The sequence below is a fragment of the Alexandromys fortis genome, unplaced genomic scaffold (assembly GCF_014885135.2).
Source record: "Alexandromys fortis isolate MF-2015 unplaced genomic scaffold, M_Fortis_MF-2015_v1.1 scaffold_295, whole genome shotgun sequence".
NCBI classification, from domain to species: Eukaryota; Metazoa; Chordata; class Mammalia; order Rodentia; family Cricetidae; genus Alexandromys; species Alexandromys fortis.
Genome location: NW_026068169.1, coordinates 315,452 through 332,421, shown reverse-complemented (window position 1 = coordinate 332,421; position 16,970 = coordinate 315,452). Strand labels below are relative to the sequence as shown.

The 16,970-nt window shown below is 38.7% G+C and overlaps 1 protein-coding gene across 9 annotated transcripts in view; it reads left to right on the top strand.

Moving 5' to 3' along the window:
- Positions 1 to 16,970, top strand: part of Fam120c (family with sequence similarity 120 member C) — a 127,046-nt gene that overhangs the window by 82,775 nt on the left and 27,301 nt on the right. For 6 of the 9 annotated variants that reach the window (XR_007589529.1, XM_050128320.1, XM_050128322.1 and 3 more), the window contains exon 10: positions 173 to 422. Coding sequence is in view for 7 of the 9 variants with exons in the window: in XM_050128320.1 (XP_049984277.1) it covers positions 173 to 422 (250 nt within the window). In the remaining 2 variants the exon portion in view is untranslated. The other 3 variants (XR_007589530.1, XM_050128323.1, XM_050128324.1) reach the window with 3 other exon arrangements.

The window sequence follows — 16,970 nt, the reverse complement described above, 5'->3', positions numbered from 1 at the left end:
ATCAACTGTCTAACAAATACATATGGCTCCTAGTATTTATAGTGCTAACAATAACAATTACAGTGACAAAAATGTAAAGCTATTGAAGTGCAATAGATCCTGCCAGCTGTGGCCAGCTACAGTAATGTCCAGATTCTCTAGAGCCTGTTTTTCCTTACTTTCCATTTTTCAGTTCCTCCTGTGATTCTTAAGGAATGGTCTGCCTATAAAGGGAAATCACCTCAAACCCCTGAGCTGGTGTCGGCACTCACATTTCGGGAATGGACTTGCCCAAACCTCAAGAAGCTCTGGTTAGGCAAAGCAGTTGAGGACAAGAACAGGAGGATGCGGGCTTTCCTGGCCTGTATGAAGTCAGACACGCCCAGTATGCTCAATCCAGCCAATGTTCCCACACACCTGCTGCTCATGTGTTGTGTACTCCGGTAAGACATCTTCTTTATGTGATTGTTTTTATAGCATTTTGACATGAAGAGATTTTTGTTTTATGCTTGACTTAGCCTTCAGAAACCTTAAGAATGGATATTATATGGATATGGATAGTCTCAGTTTATGATCTCATGTCACCATTAGTACATGCATGACTTCCTTTTATTTCATTTTTTGTAGATTCATTTCTTTTTATTTTATGTGGACGAGTGTTTGCCCGCAGCTATGCTTGTACACCATGTCCATGCAGTGCCCCCAGAGGCTAGGAGAGGCTTTGCATCCCCCAGAACAGGAGTGACAGATACTGTGATGGGTGCTGGGAGTCAAACCCCAGGTCCTCTGGAAAAGCAGCAATTGCTCCTAAATCACCTAACCATCTCTCCAGCCCGATTTGTTGGTTTTACTTTAGTTTTTGTTGCCAAGAGTCCTCATTCCTTGTTTAATTTTTTGATTAGCTAACTTATTACCAAGATTCCTTCTTTTTCATGCATCCTTTGCTGTGGCTGATCTTCTCCCCCACCCCTCCTCTCTTGCATCTCTTTTCTTCCTCCCTAGTTAACCCTCCTCTATATCCCCTTTGCCATTTTCATTTCACATGTATTGTACTAACTTCTTCCACTTAGAGCCCTTTTCTCCCTTCTAGGACCCACTTCCACCTAAATACACACATATAAAAAAATTACCAGGTAATATAGTATATTAGAGAAAATGTGGTATTTCTCTTTCCAACTTTAGGATACTTTACACATCATTCTGTTTCTTGCATTTTTTTCTTTCTTTGAATCTTAATTTTTATATTGGTTTATTCTAATAGTGTCTTAGTTAAGGTTACTGTTGTTGTGATGAAAACCAAGACTAAAGCACCTACCTTGGGGAGGAAGGGGTTTATCTGGTTATACTTCCATGTTGAAGGAAGTCAGGACAAGAACTCAAACAGATGAGATCCTGGAGGCAGGAGCAGATGCAGAGGCCATGCAGGGGCACTGCTTACTGGCTTGCTTCCCTTGACTTATTCAGCCTGCTTTCTTATAGAACCCATGACTACAAGGCCAGGGATGGCTCCACCCACCATGGACTGGGCCCACCCCCATTGGTCACTAATTGAGAAAATGCCTTACAATTGGATCTCGTGGAAGCATTTCCTCAACTGAGGCTTCTTCCTCTCTGATGACTCTAGCTTGTGTCAAGTTGACATAAAACCAGCCAGTCCAAGTAGACTCTTGTGTTACTAAGCTTGTCTGAACTCCTGTGCTCAAGCCATCCTCTCTACTCAGCCTCCTGGGGGATTGGACTATAAACATAGATCGTCATGCCTATATCCATTCAGTGTTATTTTTTTAATCTGCCCACATTCATGTATGCGTAAATATTAATACTATTTTCACAGTATTTTACTGATTAACTAATGGATGATTCTTCAAAGTTCTTTGGGAGTGCATTCCATGAGTTCAAATACCTTTGAAAAATTGTATTTTTTGATTTTGTGCATACAGGCATTTGCTTGCATGTATGTCTGCCCACCACATGCATGCAGTTCCCACAGAGGTCAGAAGAAGCTGTCAGAGTCTTGAGAATGGAGTTAGAGATGATTGTGAGCCGCCATGTGGGTAATGGGGAATGAAATCATTGAGCTCTCTGTATAACTCCCAGGAAACACTTTCATGAGAGGTTTATTATAGTGTTCCTTTATCAGTATATCTGGAGGATCCAGAATAGGACTTCTGGATCCTATAAAGCAGTGGTTCTCAGCTTTCCTAATGCTGTGACCCTTTCGTGCCATTTCTCATGTTGTGGTGATCCCAATCATAAAATGATTTTAGTTGCTACTTCACAACTGTAATTTTGCTACTATTATGAATTGTGATGTAAATATTTTTGGAGATAGAGATTTGTCCAAATGATCCTGACCCACAGGTCGAGAACCACTACTATAAAATGTACCTGTAAAGTTTTCACTAAATATTGCCAAATTGCTGTAGATTGTAGCTATACTAATTCACTACTTAGAATAACACCTAAGTTTTCCTATTTCTTCGTATTTCCAGTAATAATTGTCATATAATCAAAATTCATCAGATTTCATGCACTATCTTGTCATTTGTTTTTCACCGATGAAGATGACCTTTGATTTTGTTTTTCCTTTGATGCCAAAGATTAAACGCAAAGCAGTTGTTCTAACCCTTAAACTACACAGTATGCCTTTTTTTCTGTTTTTGTGCCTATTAGCAATTTGAGGTTCCTGGTGTTTTTAACTGTCAACTTTTTAATTACTTAATTCTCTATCTATTGGTGTTTTGACTACATGCTTGTGTTGTGTACCACATGCATGTCTGGTGCCTTTGGAGGCCAAAGAAGGCATTGGATCCCCTGGAACTGGAGTGGCAGATGGTTGCGAGCTGTCATACTGGTGCTAGGAATTGAAATTCAGTCCACTAGAAGAGCAGCCAGTGCTCTTAACTGCTGAGTCATCACTCCAGCCCCTTATAAAAACTTTTTGCTTTGTCAGGTGTGGTGGGGCACACCTTTAGTCCCAGCACTTTGAAGGCAGAGGCAGGTGAATCCCTGAGTTCAAGGCCAGCCTGGTCTATATAGTGAGTGAGCTTCAAGACAGCTAGGACTACATAGAGAGACCCTGTCTAAAAACAAACAACCAAAACTTTAATATAAGATTCTAGCATTTATTTCTATTTTATGTGTATGTGTGTTTGCCTGAATGTATGCATTGTTCCATGTGTGTGAAGATGCTCATGGAAGCCAGAGGGTATCAGATCCCCTGGAATTTATAGGTGGTTGTGAGCCACCTGGTATGGATGCTGGGGACTGAACCCAGGTCCTCTGCAAGAACAGCACGTGCTCTTAATTGCTGAGCCATCTCTCTAGCACCCACTTGAGCTTTCTTCTCTGGAATGTTCACATCTATTTATTTTGCAAACTCTGTTAGATTACTTTTCTTTTTTTTTGCTGATTGCACAGGTGCCTTGTGAGATACATAGCAGAAATATTTTATATATTTGTATTCTTATGCATGTGTCTTTATTTCAAATATCTCTTCCAGTCACAATTTGTTCTAATTTTATATACAGTATCCTTTATCAAATAGAATTAGTTCATTTTTCTAAACTTTTCATTATTATAATTTTCTATATACAGAAAAATTAGAATAATGTACATCAATATGACCACTACCTGTAATCTATTAATAATATCTTAGTATAGATATTTTATCCATAAGCTATTCACCTGTTCATCTCTAGTTTTTATTTATCCTTTTTGATAGATTACTAAGTAAAGTGTAGATATTAATATGTTTTTCTCCTTACTGAGAAGCACATATTTTGGTTTGTCAAACCCAGTAACTTCACATAGAGTTTGATATCTTATTTAATAAATTCTTCCCATCCCTGCATCATAAAGATATTTTTATGTAACACTTTCCAGGTAAAGTTTTTAATGTAGTGGATATTTATTTTAGGTTTTCAGAAAGAGGGATCTTAACTTTCTTTTCTTTACATACTAAGCTAGATTCTCATTTCTATATATTGAATGATAATTTCTTTCTGCATTTATTTGCTAGCCTAACTCAACCTCCTTTCTCTAGACACATGTGCACATGGAGTACAGACCCACATAGATAGACAGGCACACACCAGTCTATTCATTGATTCTGTTTTGTTCCATTGGCTAGGTCATCTTTCATCAATAGTACATTGGGTTAGTTATTAAGGGTTTATAATTTTTATAATTTTCTTTAATATTAGGTAAGATAAGTTACTCTGCATTTTTCTTTCAGTTTTATAGTTCTTAATTTTTAAAATATATATTATGTAATTAATTTAATTTGTATAAAATATTATTGCAGTTTAATTTGACATTGGATTGATTAATTTAGTGACATTGATATCTTTATAATGTTAAATGTTAGTATCCAAAGATCATAGTTTACCTCTCCTATTTATCCAGGTCTCTTCATGTCTCCATAGGATTAGTTTTTCTAGAGATATCTACAGTTTAATTCCTAAGTACTTGATATATTATTGTAATTAGGGATGGTATTTTTTTCTTTTTATTTATTTATCTATTTATTTGAAAAATTACCGCTTCCTCCCCGTTTCCCATTTTCCTCCCCCTCCTCCCACAAATCTCCTCCTCTCCCCACTCCCCTCCCCCTCTCCCCCTCCCCCCACTCCATTCCCCCTCCCTCTGGAAGAGCAGACGGCGCTCTTAACCACTGAGCCATCTCTCCAGCTCTGATTTTGTTAATTTGGATAGTCTCTTGCTTCCCTTTGGTTAGTTTGGATAAAGGTTTGTCTATTATGTTGATTTTTCTCGAAGAACTAACTTTTTGTCTCATTGTAGCTTTCTCCTTTTTATACAGTACAGGACCCAGCTCAGGGAATAGTGCCACCCATAGTGGGTAGTTCTTCCTGCCTCAATTTACCTAATTAAGATAATCTCTCCATCTTGATTCTAGATCTCAGCAAGTTGACAATTGAGATTAATTATCGCAGTAAACAAGTCAGAGAGTCTTACAGACAACCCTAGTAATAGCAATGACAAATGATACCACACTGTCGCAAACTCAATGGGAAAACTAGAAAGACTGCATTCCTTAAAAACTCAAATTAAGAGACAGTATCTGAAAGCCAAATTGCCTTGTATTAATCAGTACCCCAAAGTTTATTATATCCTCAAGAACAGGTAGTATTCTGTTTCCCACCATGAGCCTTTATTGCGGATGATGTTTCTAATCCTTATAATCGTTCCAAATAGCAGGTCTGACATATATTGACTCATAAATGCGGAAACCAGCCGAGACAGCAGCAACTAACAGTAATGATATAGCAAGACACAATATTTAGAGGGTTTAAAGCCCCATTTTTCTGACTGTTTCTTTAAGAGGATGAAAGAGTTCAGTGCAGTTTTGGACTAGTGAGATGGCTCATAAAAGTCCATGTGATCAAGCCTTACGAGTGGATCTTGTTCCCTGGAACCTACATGGTAGGAGGTAAGGAGGTGAGAATTAACTCCTGCAGGTTGTTCTCTGCCCACACACATATGCACATGCAGGTACACACACAAACACACAATATAAACAATAAGGAATATTCTTAGAACAATTAATATAGAACCTGACTGAAATTTTTGAAAAATTAACTTTAAATGAAGATTAAGCTTAAATGTGATATACCAATATGAAGTAAACTCTGAACATTGAACTATAGCCTCCTTGAATACCAGGAGTCTGTACTTCTTAATTACTTCATATAATTATAATTGAAAGATACCTCCCATGGAAATATAGTAATACTGAAAAAATTGTGACTGAAATATATGTTCATAAAGTTCTTCGTAGTGCTAGAAGAAGAATCTTTTAGGAAAGCCTGTTTTAGAAAAGGTATACTTTTGTATGTGTAATAGTCATCACTGAGAAGGGATACTGAAAACCTGTCAGAGTTTTGAGGTAGAATCTAGCCTTGTTGAATATGGAGAGACATGCATTAATACCATATCTTTTCTAGCAAAAGTTTATCCAAATCTAAACCATTGCCCAAAGTTCACATGATGGTGCACAGCCATCTGTAACTCCAGTTCCAGGGGATCCAAAGCCCTCTTCTGACCTCCACAGGGAGTAAACATGTATGTGGTACACAGACATACATGCAAAACATGCATACACATAAGTAAATAGGAAAGTTTTCAACTTACCTAGTGAAAACTAGAAAACAAAACATCACTAAATATTTCTTCTGTATGTCCTAATGACATACCACAAATAGAAAAAAACATTTATTTCATGAAATCTGCAAGGCCAGCAAGATGGCTCAGCAGCTAAAGGCATCTGCCAGCAAACTTGATAACCTCTGTTTAAACTGAAGACTCACATGGTGGAAAGAAAGAACTGATACCCACAAGCTGACTCCCTCTGACTTCCACACACGCACCACACACACATGTGCATACACACACTACAAGTTCAGAACATTTTTAAAAATATTTATTTATTTACTTACTTACTTATTTATTTATTTATTTATTTATTTATTTATTATGTATACAATATTCTGTCTGTGTGCGTGTCTGCAGGCCAGAAGAGGGCACCAAACCTCATTACAGATAGTTGTGAGCCACCATGTGGTTGCTGGGAATTGAACTCATGACCTTTGGAAGAGCAGGCAATGCTCTTAACCACTGAGCCATCTCTCCAGCCCAGTTCAGAACATTTTTAAAAATTTGTAAAAATAGATTCTACTAAAAGAAGATTTTAGTGGCTGGCATAGGCGCGTCTTCTTCTAGAGAAGCCTCATGGAAACAAAGGATTAGTTGCATTTTACTTGATCGGAAAAGTGATTAACATCGTAGGCGGCCCCAGAAGCCATTTCTTCCCACAGTCACGCTGTGATAATACTTGGGGATAACTAGACATGTGCTCTTGAGGTGAGCAGCTTCTGCCAGGAAGGATAGAAGAAGGACAATAGAAGAAGCCAAGCAAAGTCTTACAGACATGAGGCGTATTGTGAAAGCTTCAGCCTGTGACTTCACTAATGTGTTCAGATGACTAACTAGCTGACATCAACGACGTTGGTCCCACTGGTGAAATCTACAAACAGTACTCTAGAAAGGGTATTCCTGCTACTGCTGCCTTTCAGGTTGTGGCTTTGCCCAATGGAAGTTGTGTTAATTGAAGCATAAAGTAGTGCAAGAAACTCTCTTAAAACAGTGGGACTTTAATTGGGCCCAGTATTGCTTACTGTTTAAACTAGCATTTTCATTATGTTCTTAAAACATGTTAATTTTAAAGTTGATGCTGGTGAGTGTCAGTTCAACTGAAATATGTAAAGTTATTATTGAAATACTATATAACAGGAATAGTTGAGCATGAAATAGAGACAATGAGTCTAGTTACTGATATACTATAAATTACACATTTATCTTGCTAGATGTGGGAGAAGAGACTATTACATAGTTAATCAAATATATAAAAATAGAGGGAAATAATGTACAGGGAAGTTGAGTTACTGTTTTGTGATACAATGAAGAGTTCAGTTACTCCACTTAAATGCTATTAACTTAGTAATATGAAATAGTTAGTTGTCAAGCAAGTTAAGTGATTCTTGTTTTCCTTGAAGAAATTAAAATATGTAAATCTGCACACTAGTGAAGGTGAAGGAATTAGTACTGAATTCTACATAGACGATAGCTTTTCTAACGGAAGTAGACAGGTAGCTTCAACAAGAAAGAAAGTTGAAATCTGCTCAAGGCATCAATAGTCTGTAGATCACTCCCTTATCCTCACCTCTATTAAAGCGGGTCTATTTCAAGCAGGAATAGCCGAGAAGACAGGGATCCCTTCTCCCAGCTCCTATTCTTGGGCTGTTATTTTACCCTGGAAAGGGAAGGCTGCCATTTGTCATCAATCCCATCCCTGTGTCCAGGTAAGTGTGCCCAAGAGGATTATTGACCTCAACCCCACTCATAACAGGGCAGAATCTCTAATCCGGTGCTTCTCAACCTTCCCAGTGCTACAACCCTTGAATACAGTTCCTCCTGATGTGGTGGTGTCCGGCCATAAAACTAGTTTCATTGCTACTTCATAACTGTGATCTTGCCACTGTTATGAACTGTAATATAAATATGTGATTTGCACGATATCCGATATGCAACCCCTGTGAAGGGTTTGAGACCCACAGGTTGAGAACCTCTGCTCGAATCCAGGCGAAGCCAATTGATGACAAATGAGGCTCTAATTGTCTCCTAGTAGCACAGATGTTGGAAGGAGTCTTCACAGTGGGAGGGGTAAGCTGCCAACACCGCTGTAGCCTTATCTTCGGTGCCACCTGTAGAGCAGAAGCAGTACATATCATATTGGGAAAGCATCCCTAGTTCTAGGAAAACCGTTAGGAGAGCTTTGCTGGGGGTAGGGCAAGCCATAATGGGGGTTTGCTGGCTAGTTTTATGTCACCTTGCCTCAAGCTAGAGTTATCTGAAAGGTGGGAACTTCAACTGAGAACACTGCCTCCATAGATCCAGCTGTAAGACATTTTCTTAATTAATGATGGATGGGGGAAGGGTCCAGCCTATTATGGGCGGTACCGTCCTTGGGCTGCCTGTCCTGGGTGCTTTAAGAGAGCAGGCTGAGCAAACCACAATGAGCAATCCCATAAGCCGCACTCCTCCGTGGCCTGTACATCAGCTCCTTCTTCCAGGATCCTGCCCTGCTCGAGTTCTTTTTTTTTTTTTTTTTTTGGTTTTTCAAGACAGGGTTTCTCTGTGGTTTTGGAGCCTGTCCTGGAACTAGCTCTTGTAGACCAGGCCCTGCTCGAGTTCTTATGCTGATTTCCTTCTATGGTGAGCAGTGCTGTGGAAGTGTAAGCTGAATAAGCCCTCTCCTCCCCAAGTTGCTTTGGTCATGGTGTTCCATCACAGCAGTAGTGACTCGAAAGAAGAAAGGGGTGGTGGCACAAACTGATGTTATTAGAACAAGATGTGGAAACCTTTGTACCTCCAAGTATCTGGAAAGCAGTGAGGATCTTATAAGCAGTTAGGAGGCTAGTAGCTAACTGACACAGTAAAGGGACAGAAGATCCAGAAGTTCTATACCTAGAGCCATGGAAAGAATCAGCCTTTTCTTGTCTTCCTGGGACCAGTGTTAACTTGTGAACAGGAAAATTGTGAGTGCTAGATCAGGAAAGGACAGAGGGCAAACTTCAAGTCATTCACCAAAGACCCATACACTCACTCAGACACAAGTCATATGCTCAGATCCATCAATGAATGAACGACACATGCTTCTGTGGCAAAAGGCCTGAAATAGCACCTCTGACCAAACAGAGCCCGAGAATAACTCCTAAGAAGCTAAGGTTAAAACTAAAATCAAATGTATCCTTTTAGTCTGTGTGCCTTCTTAGACGTGACTTGAAAGAGACCCGCAGGCTCCCTGTCCCTTGCTGAATGTGGGGCTGAATTGTGTAACCTCCTTAAACTCTAATAGAAATCTTACTCCTGAAATGTATTAAATCCTAAAAGGTAAAAACCTAACTGGCTGAGAAGACTTAAGCACATTCTTTAACCAATCAGTGACTTGCTTACCATGAGTGACAGATAGTCAGGTTAGGGTAAAAACAAAAGAAATCTTTGAGCAGGCATCAGAGGCTGCATTATGCATGGAAGGTGGACTTGACTCAACAAGAGAGCAGCCGACTACTAATACCGACCGTTCCTGCTCAATCTGCAGGCCTCCTAAAGCCATGCTAAGAAACACAAGTATGAAGAATGGAGTACTACACAGCGGAAAAAATAACGACATCTGGACTTTTGCAGGACAATGGATGGAGCTAGAAAACATTATTTTGAGTGAGGTAACCCAGACACAGAAAGACAATTATCACATGTACTCACTCATAGGTGGTTTTTAAACATAAAGCAAAGAAAGCCAGCCTACAAACCACAATCCCAGAGAATTTAGACAATAATGAGGACACTAAGAGAGACTTATGTAGATCTAATCTACATGGGAAGTAGAAAGCAGAAAAAGACAAGATCTCCTGAGTAAATTGGGAGCATGGGGACCTTGGGAGAGAGTTGGAGGGGAGGGGAGAGGCAGGGAGGGGAGCAGAGAAAAATGTAGAGCTCAATAAAAATAATAAAAAAGAAAAGAAGATAGAAATTGAAAAAGAAACACAAGTATGTGTCGGTAAACAGTAAATAATTCACGCTTTTAAAAGAGACTAGACACAAGCCGGGTAGCGGTGGTGCACGCCTTTGATCCCAGCACTCAGGAGGCAGAGGCAGGCTGAGTTTGACTCTATCTGGAAGTAGCTAAAACCCACATGGCTGGATGCACTTGTGAGGGATTTTTTTCTTAATTAAATTCATTTGAAATGAGAAGACCCACTTCTAATCTGGGTCTTTTCGGGTGGGAAGATCCACCTTTAATCTGGGCCACACCTTCTGCTGACAGCCTATATAAAGGACACAGGAGCAAGGCAGTGGTGGCGCATGCCTGTGAATCACAATGAGGACTCACAGCAAGATAGGCCCAAGGGTGAGGTCGTGGCACCTTTGTCGTATGGGTATCCAGCAGTCACCCAATAGAAGAGAATTAGCGCCTGGTGCTCTACACCTAGCCAGCCACCTGGGGCTGGTGAGGACATGGAATGCAGTAGAATCTCTAACTGCATTCTAAATACCTGTCAGAGGCAGTGGCCCATAAAGTGAAAGAAGAGAATCTAACTCTTTTACCTAAAGTGGGCCTGACTTTTTCCAAAGAGTTCTGATCTCTTTTGATCTGGTCTCTTAAACAAAGGTTGTCCCCTCTATTATTAAAGAACACAGAAGTTACTTGTCTTAATGTTTTGTTTTGTTTTGTTTTTTTTGTTTTGGTTTTTCAAGACAGAGTTTCCTCTGTTTAGTTTTGGAGCCTGTCCTGGAACTCACTCTGTAGCTCAGACTGGCCTTGAACTCATAGAGATCCACCTGCCTCTGCCTCCTGAGTGCTGGGATTAAAGGTGTGCACCACCACGCAGCTGTCTTAATCTTTTATAGGAGTCTCACAAGAAGGAAATTGTTATGCTCTCCCTGATGATGCAGAACAATACAAAAAGCTAAACAGATATTGTCAATTTATACCCACATGTTGTTTTCAACATTTCTTTTTTGGTGGGATGATGTTGATTTCAATACCTTGTGATCTACACAAATGATCTTACACATCACATCTTACACAAACATACATTGTTCTGAGTCAGGGGCATGAATAAGTCATAAAATAATAGAAAATATGCTACACTGAGGAGTCTAAAACATAATAAGATTGATTACATTGTTTTTCTTAAAGTTCAGTTCATTTGAATCAGGCTGTGTACACAGAATATAAGCAGAATGAGTACATAATTCTATCTGGTCTCAAAGCATATTATTAACTGGGTTGCAGATTGAGTGAAAATTTGGTTTGTAAAGGCAAGCTACAAGTAATATTTCTAGAAAACTCATTTTAATGCTGATCTTTTTTTAAAGATTTATTTATTTATTATGTATACAACATTCTGCCTCGATGTATGCCCGCACACCAGAGCCGGGCGCCAGATCTCAGTACAGATGGTTGTGAACCACCATGTGGTTGCAGGGAATTGAACTCAGGACCTCTGGAAGAGCAGCTAGTGCTCTTAACCTCTGAGCCATCTCTCCAGCCTAATACTGATCTTTTTATCCACAGACAACTGTAGCTCTTGTCCCTCATCAAAGAAGCTTCTTTTTGCAGCAGATGGAGACCATTATAGAAAACCACAAAAGATCAGACTGCCCAAACAACCAACCATAGGGTGCCCATTGCCACTGACATGTCTATAACATGAATACTATACCTAAGGTTCAGGGAACATTACAGAAGACGGGGTAGAAAGATTGTAAGAGCCAGAAGAACAGAATGACTGCCGTAAGATTATATTTTATATATTTCAGGAAAGCTGCACCCATGGAATCTCAACCCTAAAGTCACCTAAACAAGACCTGTTCAATTACAATACCAGTTAGCATGCCAACGTTGATGGGGGAAATGTTATAAGGCTTCAACCCTAGATGAAGAGCTGCAGGCTATTAATGGGTGCTGAGAAAAGGAAAATCATGGATTAACTCCCCTGATAGGTCATCCAATTCCAAGTGGTCATCCCTAAACACATACATATGTCTGTGACAATAGGTCATCCAATTCCAAGTGGTCATCCCTAAACACATACATATGTCTGTGACAATAATAATTACAGAAGAGGTTAATAATTTAGAGGGAGTGGGAGATGACACAGGAGGAGCGATGGGAGAGGGAGACATAGAAATGTGAGTATATTATCATATCAATAATAACATTAAATTTGCATTTAAATTAGAAATCCACCCAAAATGCAGAAATTGCCATATTAAGTAAGGAAACAAGGTGCAAGTATATGCTGCTTAGAGGAGGCACACTTTGGATTACACAGCACAAGTGAGGACTGGAGAGATGATTGAGCAGTTAAGTTAACTAGCAGCATTTCTAGAGAAGTCAAGTTTGAGTTCCAGGACCCACAGGGCAGCTCAGAATACAAGTGGATATTAAGTAGGCATGGGTTTGGAGAGATGGCTTAGCAATTAAGAGCACTGGCTGTTCTTGCAGAGAATCTTGAGTTTAGTCTTACGTCCACCTGTAACTTCAGTTCCAGGGGATCCAACACCCTCTTCTGACCTCTCAGGGCATCCGCACCCATGTGGCACACACTCACACAGATAGACACACACATGTAAACAAAAGTAAAATTTAAAGCAGGTGGTGGTTCACGCCTTTGAACCCAGCACTCAGGAGGCAGAGGCAGTCAGATCTCTGTGAGTTCGAAGCCAGCCTGGTCTACAAGAGCTAGTTCCAGGACAGAGCCCATAGCTACAGAGAAACCCTGTCTCGAAAAACCAAAAAAAAAAAAAAATTGAAACTCAGCACATTGCTAGTCCTGGCTGTGTGGGCAGCTAAGGAAGGAGAGCAACCTGAACTTGGTAGGTAACTGACATCCACCCATCCATCCATCAGAAGCCGTGGAGCAAGGGTAGAATTCAGCACTAATGCAGTTACCTGATATGTGTAAGGTCCTGAATCTCCCAAAGCCAAAGTCAGAAAGAAGGAAACGGGAAGTCTGTATTAGCTATAAATGAAATAAGGATACAAAAAGAATAACATTAAATGTTACACAATTTGGTTCGGGTATTTTAGTAGGATATATTAATTTACATAAGGGGTCTCATTGTTATTTTCATGCATACTGTATTTTGGTCATATTCCCAATACTCTCTTTTGTGATCCCCCTGCCCTGACTAAAAACACAAAAAATAAAAAATAACTGTTGATCAAGAAACAAAAAGGAAAGTATCAAATAACTAAAATTAAGAATGATAAAGTATGGGAATAATATGCCAACAAATTAAGTGAGAGATAAAATTGACAAATAATTTAATCCAAGAAAAAATGTAAATTCTGAGCAAATATATAGCAAGGACTCAAAGTACTAATTAAAATCTACCCATAAAGTAAATACCAGACCCAAACAAATTAATATTATAACCTCCTGTTCGTCAATTTTCCTGCAATGACAGAATTTTATTCTTCCGGGCAATCCTACTACACTGTATAAATAGCACATTGGTTGGTACCTAAACTGACTCCAGAACTTGACCTGTGGACATAGTTGCTGCGAATGTGAACATGCACATTGTCTCCTCTCCTTTGCTTTGATGCGTTCCTATCATCTGTACTGCTGTTTCACTGGGCTGTCGGCTTCCTATTCAGAAAATTGTCCCCTGTGCCAGCATCTTGAAGTGTTTCTCCTGTTTTCTACATGCCGTTTAGAAGTTTCAGTTTTATGTTAAGACATCTTGATTAAAGTTTTATATAGAATAAGAGTGAGCCAGTTTCATGCTTCTATATGGGGTTACTTAGTTTTCTAAGTACCATTTGTTAAAATGACTCTGGCTTCCAGTGTAATGTTCTTATCACCTCGCCAAGATTTCAAACTTCTGACAATTTGAAGTACGCATATGATTCTCTAGTTCCACCCTTTTGCTATACATGCCTGTTTTGTGCCAGTACTATGGCTTTGGTTATTAACTACGGCTCTGTAGTATAATTTGAATTTGGGTGTTATGATAACATTAGAAGTACTTTTTCTATTTGGGGTCATTTCTGTTTCCATATGATTTTGAGGATTATTTTCTAATTCTGTAAATAGAAGTTTTGGTATTTTGATGGGGGATTGCATTGAATATGTAGATGAATTTCATGAGTATGGTAACCTGAACAATTACCTCATACATGAACAGGGAAGACATCTTTTGTCATCTTTCTTTGGGGTGTTATAATTACCATCATAAGGTCCTTTCATCTATTCCAGTCTTCTCAACCTATGAGTCGTGACCCCTGTGGGGATCGCATATTAGATATCCTGCATATCACATATTTTCATTATGATTTATAACAGCTAAATTACAGTTATGAAGTAGCATTAAAGATAATTTCATGGTTGGGGTCACCACAATATGAGAAAACGAATTAATGGGTCTCAGCATTAGGAAATTTGTGTACCACTGATCAGTTAGATTCATTATTAGGTGTGGTTTTGTTTTGTTTTTGAGGTTATTTTAAGCTAAATTATGTTTTATTTTTTTCTCTACAAGTTAATTTTGCATCAGTATATAGGAAATCTGATTTTTAAACGCTGGTTTTCATATTCTGTCACTTGGCTAAAATTGTTTATCAGATCTGATGATTCTCTAGAATGTTTCAAGTATGAATCATACCCTTGAAAACAGGGACAACTTGACTTTCCCTTCTATATTTATAGTTCTTTTGTTTCTGTCTCTTGCTTTAGTACTCTGAGGACTCCAAGCAGCTTGTTGAAGAAAAGTGATAATAATAGATCCTACTTCATTCAGTCAGAATGTTTATAATTTAAAAGACCATAACAAATATTTCAAAATGTTGAAAAAACTACAGGAGGTATACAACTTTGGAGGCTACTTTGCCATATTCTTATTTTAAATGAAAGGTTTAAAACAAATCAGAGAAACAAATAAAAAAAAACACGGCTTTGCACACAGTAGGAAATGCTTTACCAGTAAGGTACATTTCCATCTGGTTTCCATTCTCTTAAGAATTTTTTTCAAAAGTGTGTGTATGTGTGTGTCTTTGTCTGTCTGTATGAGTATATGTCATGTGTTTACAGATCCTGTGGTGGAGGCCAGAAGAGGGCATCATCTCCTGGAGCTGGAGTTACAGGTGGTTGTGAGCTACCTGATGTAGGTGCTAGGAACTGAACTTGGGTCCTCTGGAAGAGCCACAAACATTCTTAACCACTGAGCCATCTCTTCAGCCCCAAATTTATTATTTTCTCAAAAGATTAAACATGTATATATCAGATGACTCATTCATTTCACTCCTAGCTATCACTCCAAGAGCACTGAAAAGATATGCCCACAGAAAGACTTGAATATTAATGGAAGTATTAATCATAATAGCCAAAAAGCTCAAAGAACCTAATAATCTATCAACTGGTAAGTGGATAAACGTACTGAGGTATGTCCATCAATAAAAATTATGTAGCAATTAAGTCAAACTACTTATAAGAGGCCACGTCATGAACCAACCTTAAAACCATTATATTGAGGGGCTGGTCAATTAAAGAATGTATGCATGCGAGGACCTGGGTTCAACCTCCAGCACTTCAAATAATTATTATGCTAAATGTTCATGAAAAAAGCTGAAGAGTCATAAGTAGATGGAAAATTTGTGGACTATAAAAATTAATTATAAAGATGGCATTCTTGCTGTGTGGTGGTGCTGCACACCTTTAATCCCAGCACCCAGGAGGTAGAGGCAGGCAGATCTCTGTGAGTTTGATCCAGCCTGGTCTACATAGTGAGTTCCAGGACAGCCAGGGCTACACAGAGAAATCCTCTCTCAAAAGAATGTCATTCTCCCCAGTGTTCTACCAACTCAGTTGGTCCCAACTTTTTACATTTTTCTGAATCAGACTGAACTTGAAAGTTTGGAATCAGAACAAATTTGTTCATGTTTCTTAAAATTAAAAGTAGAAGTGATGTGCCAGCAATGATGGCACATAGCTTTAGTCCCAGCAACCGGGAGGCACAGGCAGGCCAATCTTCAAGTTTGAGATTAGTCCCATCTACAGTTTGAGATCTAGGACAGCCAGGGATACTCAGAGAAACCCTGTCTCAACAAAAAGTAGAAGTGATGTAAAAGAAAGGACTATCAATTATTTAAGTTAGTATGTTATTGACTTGGCAAATAAACATAAAATTAATAGGCTAGTAAGAAATATTTGTATATATGTTTGAGAATTTAGAATCTTAAAAAAGTTTCATCAATAAAAAGAACTGTGCTATGTACTAATGCTGAGTGCTTTTACATGCATGTGAGCTTCCAAAGTATGTATTTGTCACTATATTCTATACAAATGAAGGTCCTAGCAATGTGTCTATAATGTCACAGGAATTTACTATATATGAATAAATTATAGTTTACTATATAAACTATAGTAGAATATATAATACCGGTGTGCATTATGTATAGTTATATTATAGTAAAGATGCTGTCTTGTCACTGAAAACCAAAAAGTTCCTTGGGAAATAAAATCATGATATAGGCTTTATTTTTTATTTTATCTATTTTTATTTTGTTTTCTGTGTATGAGTATTTTTGCCTGCATTTATGTCTGTTCACTACATGCATGCAGTGCCCACAAAGGTCAAAAGAAGGCACTGAATCATTTGCAACTGGAAGTACAGATGGTTGTTAGCCACCACGTGGGTGCTGAGAACCAAACCAAGTCCTCCACAAGAGCAATAAGGGCTCTTTACCACTGAGCCAACTCTCTAACCTCCAAAATACGGTTTTGCCAGAGAAAATCTTCAGTGGAATCATAAGGTTTGGAAAATAGCACATGATGAACAACCTTAAATATTGGTAAATTTAATAAATAATAATTATTATTTTCTGCTATCCTGTTTCTGAT